General features: G+C 40.4%; 1 protein-coding gene across 1 annotated transcript in view; it reads left to right on the forward strand.

Annotated features, from left to right (window-relative positions):
• Positions 1-5,600, forward strand: part of oclnb (occludin b) — a gene marked incomplete at its 5' end in the record, with an annotated part of 25,477 nt that overhangs the window by 7,358 nt on the left and 12,519 nt on the right. Inside the window, 1 exon segment of the mRNA XM_014027678.1 lies at positions 2,749-3,445. Within this exon segment, the coding sequence (XP_013883132.1) occupies positions 2,749-3,445 (697 nt within the window).

Consider the following 5,600-nt stretch of genomic DNA (forward strand, 5'->3'; position numbering starts at 1 on the left):
CTGGTTAGTTGTTTATTTAGTTGAACACGGTGTTGAACGGACTGTTGGAAAAATATGCGTTGTTCAAAATGGTATGTCTGAATAAACAGGATTCAGCTGGGTTTCTTGTTAAAACTTTATTTTTGATCTTCTGACTCCAGTCAGGTTCATTCAGCTCTCAGCAGCACAGGCCTCAGCTTACAACCTTGGGCTGAATCAAAACAAACACTGGAGCTCTGCTCTGAGCAGACACTCTGCAAAAACACTGACAACTTCTTTCTACTATAATAATGAATTCAGTTTATAATGTACATCCCTTCCTGGTTACACCCCAGAGGTGTTACCTTTTACGTCAGACGTCAGAACGTCACTCAGTTTTGTTTAGTTTAAGAGAAAGAACACATAACACAAACCAACTCTTTGTCAGCTTCAACCTTACAGACTGAAATGATCAGAAAGTATAAAATACAAAACTGAATCTAATATTCAATTAATCAGTTACAAAATTTCTTCAGGACGTTAAAAAAATTAATAAAAATGAAATTAAAAACAATAAACCATACGTTATCCAATTTTTCAACTCTCCTTTCCTCCTGCGTTACAGCAGGCGCTGTCATCTCCACGTACAGACCCCCACCCCACCCCCACACGCAGGTACGAGTGGTAGTTTACGGATTTTTTGCAAAAAAATATAGATTTTTGAGGCTCATTAGACAGGTAAACGTCCAAAGGGGTTGACACATATGAACAGCTTCCCAGCTGGTGAGGGTGCGCGCACCTGGCGCAAGAATCTATCCAAAGCACAGCTGCTGCGCTACGGCCACAACTCAACTCAGCATCAGCCAGAAAGCTACAAACAGAAAAATTAATTATTCTTACCGTACAGTGAGCCACCATTTGCATCCAATTTTGCTCCCTCTCTTCAGCCTTTTTTTTATGTCGCAAGTAATGTCGCACATTCAACCATAAACAGTCAATGTAAAGTACCTCATGAATGTTAAGATGTATTTAAATCAGTCAGCTGATCAATGMCAACAAAAGTGATTGGTTCAGACATGCTCCGTCGTGAGTCTGGAGGTTGACAGGTGCTGACTGACAGCTGCTCACGTGAACGGATTGTCTGTAATTGACACAGATTTTCACTCATTTTGTTAAGAAAGCTGATGATAAAGTTGAATAAAAATCTAAGTCTGATGAAGGTAAATTAAATCTCTGACAGTGATCATTACACAGTGTGGCTCTAATTCCTCACTTCACCATCTGTGTCGCAGTTTCACATCTCCAGAATGAGCGTRCGCATGGGTCAGAGCTGGCTGAGGCACCGCACATTTTCACATCAAGTTTGGATTTTATAAATCACAACCTTGGTGTAAAAAGTGGCGTACGCAAGTTTTATAAATCCGACCCCAGGCTTGGATGGCAGCATGTTGTTCCAAAACCTGGATGTAGCTTTCAGCATTAATGGTTCTTCACAGATGTGACAGATATCTATGCTATGGGCACTAATACACCCCCATACCATCAGAGATGCTGGATTTTGAACTTTGCACTGATAACAATCCACAGTCCTTTTCCTGTTTGTCTCAGAGGACACCACATCCATGATTTCCAACAACAAACAGAAATATAGACTCATCAGACCACAGGACACTTGTCCACTTTGAGTCAGTCCATCTCAGAGGAGCCGGTGGTGTTTCTGGTTGTTGTTGATATCTGGCTTTGTCTTTGCATGATAGAGCTTTAACTTGTAGCTGTAGAGATGAACTGTGTTCACTGACAATAGTTTAATGAAGTCTTCCTGAGCCCATGAGCTTATATCTGTTACAGAATGATGTGGGGTTTAATGCAGTGCTGCCTGAGGGGTCAAAGGTCAGGGGTGTTCAATGTTGGTTTTCAGCCTTGCTGCTTAMTTTCAGAGATTTGTCCAGATTCTCTGAATCTTTTATAATATTATTATGGTCYGTAGATGATGAAATCACTAAATTTATTGTAATTGTACATTGAGAAATGTTGTTCCTAAACTGTTGTACAATTTGTTCACACAGTTGTTCACAAAGAGGTGAACCTCGCCCCATTCCTGTTTGTGACAGACTGAGCCTCTTTRTACTCAGTCATGACCCTCACCTGTTTCTAATGAACCTGCTCACCTGTGGAATAATTCAAACAGGTGTTCTGTGAGCATTCCTCAGCATTCCCAGTCTTTTGTCCCAGCTTTTTTAGAACATGTTGCAGCGTCAAATTCAAGATGAGTGAATAATTGCAAATAAACAATAAAGTTTATCTGTATGAACATTAAATATCTTGTCTCTGTAGAGTATTCAACTGAACATAGGTTAAAAAGGATATGCTAATCATTGTATTCTGTTTTTATGTATATTTTACACAATGTCCCGTCTTCATTGGATTTGGTGTTGCAGATGAGCCGCAGCTCATTCACAGCTCCTGGTTTTATTTTGTTAAATTCTGGATTATCTAGTTAAACCTTATTGTTGCATCCAACTGTTTTAATAATAGAATGATTTAAATGTTCATTGAAAGAAATTTAGAGGAATGTGTTTTTATTTTTGTTTTGTTTTTTCTTTGGGTTAATATCAGGAGTTGTTAGGATGAGCAGAAAATACTGAAAAATGAAAGTGTCAGTTTTGACTGGTGTTGGGATTAATTAACAGTGATTAATTAACAGTGATTAATTAACAGTAAACATTATTACTTGTATTAAACTGTCAGTGATCGGCAGATCTTTAACTGATCTTGTTGTTGTTGTTGCAGCAAAGCTCGTCACAGTGAGGTCTTGTCCAACCCAGCCTATCCCTACTATCATGACAGGATGCTTCACTTCTACCGCTGGACCTCCCCGCCGGGTGTGATGAAGATCATGTCAATAATCATCATCATCATGTGCGTGGCTATATTTGCCTGCGTGGCCTCCACTCTGGCCTGGGACTATGATGCGAGCATGATGGGAGGAGGATTAATTCCAGGTCTTGGATCCTCATACGGCACCTCTTACGGTTCATCATACGGAGCATTCGGAGGCGCTTCCAACAGCAATTATGGTAGCTCCTTTGGTGGTGTCCCCTATGGCAGTGGCCTGGGTGGTTCCTATGGTTATGGTGGTTACACACAGATTGACCAAGTCAGTGGAAAAGGYTTCATCATCGCCATTGCTGCACTGACTTTTATTGGCGTGCTGGTCATTTTCGTCCTGGTGGTTTCGAGGCAGAGTACCGCTCGTTCCGTGAAGTTCTACCTGGCTGCCACCATCATCTGCGCCATCCTGGCCTTCCTGATGCTCATCGCCACCATTGTGTATCTCGTGGCCGTGAACCCAATGGCACAAACCTCAGGATCTATGATGTACAACCAAATAATACAGCTGTGTGCGCAGTACCAAAACCAGCCCCAGGCCCAGGGGATCTTCATCAACCAGTACCTCTACCATTACTGTGTGGTGGAGCCCCAAGAGGTAGGACCACACTGACGTCTGTGTTTGTCTCTGTGAGGAACAGACTGAATGCTTTAATGAACTGGGAGGTGGGCGGTCCTTCTTCGGTCAGCTCCTCTCCTATTGGTCAACAGACAGGAAGGAGCAGGATCCATCTGCAGATCTACTGTGCATGACTGTGCTGCCTCACTTTAGCTTAGTTTAGTTTAAAACCAAGGGAAGCATTAAACCACTTTATCTGTGTCTTTGTTTTAAGCTAAACTTTAAGCTAAACTGAGGCAGTGCAGGCATGCACAGTGGATCTGCACATGGATCCTGCTCCTTCCTGTCTGTTGAAAACTAGGGGAGGAGCTGACCCAGGAAGGACCACCCACCTTATTTACATAATGAGGCAGGAATGCATAAGGCAATGTAAAAGCAGGAAACAGAAAAAGCAACACAGAAATAAAGTTGAATAAAAATCTAAGTCTGATTCTGAAGGTAAATTAAATATCTGACAGTGATCATTACACAGTGTGGCTCTAATTCCTCACTTCACCATCTGTGTCGCAGTTTCACATCTCCAAAATGAGCGTACACATGAGTCAGAGCTGGCTGAGGCACCACACATTTTCACGTCAAGTTTGGATTTTATAAATCACAACCTTGGCGTGAAAAGTGGTGTACGCAAGTTTCTGGGCTCAAATTGTGCGTACGCCAGTTTTATAAMTCCGACCCCAGAACTTTATAGGAACAATGAAGAATCACTTTGTGCCTCAAATACAAACACTGGTTTCTTTTTATCCTAACATTGTCTCCATTCATGTTTAGTTTTCATTTAAAGTTATTACCTGAGCAAACATGAGAACATGGCAGGCACCACCTGAGTGTGACTTTAGACTCAACTCCTCATTAAGACATGTAGTCTTTAAAACCAAATGTTCCACTGATGAACCATAATACTTTCTGTTACTCACTTGTAAAAAATCTGTATTATTTCTACATCTTGAAGTCAACCTGGTCCAAGTTTTCTGCCACAGCTTACTGGGCTTAAAAACACAAGAACAGGTGTAACTGGGCCAGCGTTACAGGTGCTGAGCTACCAGGAGGTGTGGTGGTAGCTGAGAGTGGTTTCAACACAGAACATTTGATGCCACACAAACACCATGTAATCACCATGCAAACCATTCACTTCTCTTATTTTCATAAATACTTGATTCAAATGACTCGTTTTCAAGTCATCAACTGTTAGGAGTTTAAATCTGTTTTTGAACTGACCTCTCTGTGATAAAAAAGATTTTATTCTAAGATGAAAAAATCTCTGAATGCTCTGTTTAAAAACTTTTTAAAAATGATCCTTTGTTGAGTTTGCAGCAGAAGAAATCAAACGCTATTTCAATCAAAAACATTTCATCAGGTCAATCAAAGTTACATTTAACACAGGATCTATTGACCTGGTGAGTTTCTGCTTGAATTTCTTTGCAGGATGTCAGAATAGCCTCTCAGAGCTGCTGTTAGGATCTCAGTAAGTGTTGAGGTCAGGGAAGGATGGGGGGTGGAGGGGTCCACACCATGAGTTGCTCTCTTTATGCTTGTAGCAGCCAATGATGCAGAGGTATTCCTCACAGCATGTAGATGATTTTATTACAAAAAGCAAGGTTCTTCTTGTTGTACCATGGAAGAACATGATCAGTCAAAGTCCTTCAGGGACATTACAGTGCCTGTGACATGAATATCCTTCAAATCAAAGAAAACATCTTTTATATTTAAGAAACGTGACATAATACACATGATTTCATCCATTTTGTCACATAACTGGTGAATTTTCTTTTAAACTTGGTTCAGCCAAAGTGAAACAGAAAGTGACATCAAAAGGGAACTCTTTAACAAAAAAACTCTCTAGTCTTTGTTTATTGAAACCAAGCAGGTTCTATAGAACAGTTGGAGTGCACAGAAACCACGTGACTGTGTGATCAACTGGTGAAGCTAACGGCTAACGCTAAACGGTCAAGACTCTGGATTTCCCATCACTGTACATGTTGACAACAGAGCAGAAAAAAGGACAGATGATGTAGAAAACATAAAAACTATTAATATTAACAAGATTATTAATAATATAGTTTATACAATCTGTTTAATGTTTTAAATAATGTCAGAAAAGCTGTTTGTGTTATGGATTTATTAACAGAAGATAAAC

The sequence above is a fragment of the Austrofundulus limnaeus genome, unplaced genomic scaffold (assembly GCF_001266775.1).
Source record: "Austrofundulus limnaeus strain Quisiro unplaced genomic scaffold, Austrofundulus_limnaeus-1.0 Scaffold672, whole genome shotgun sequence".
NCBI classification, from domain to species: domain Eukaryota; kingdom Metazoa; phylum Chordata; class Actinopteri; order Cyprinodontiformes; family Rivulidae; genus Austrofundulus; species Austrofundulus limnaeus.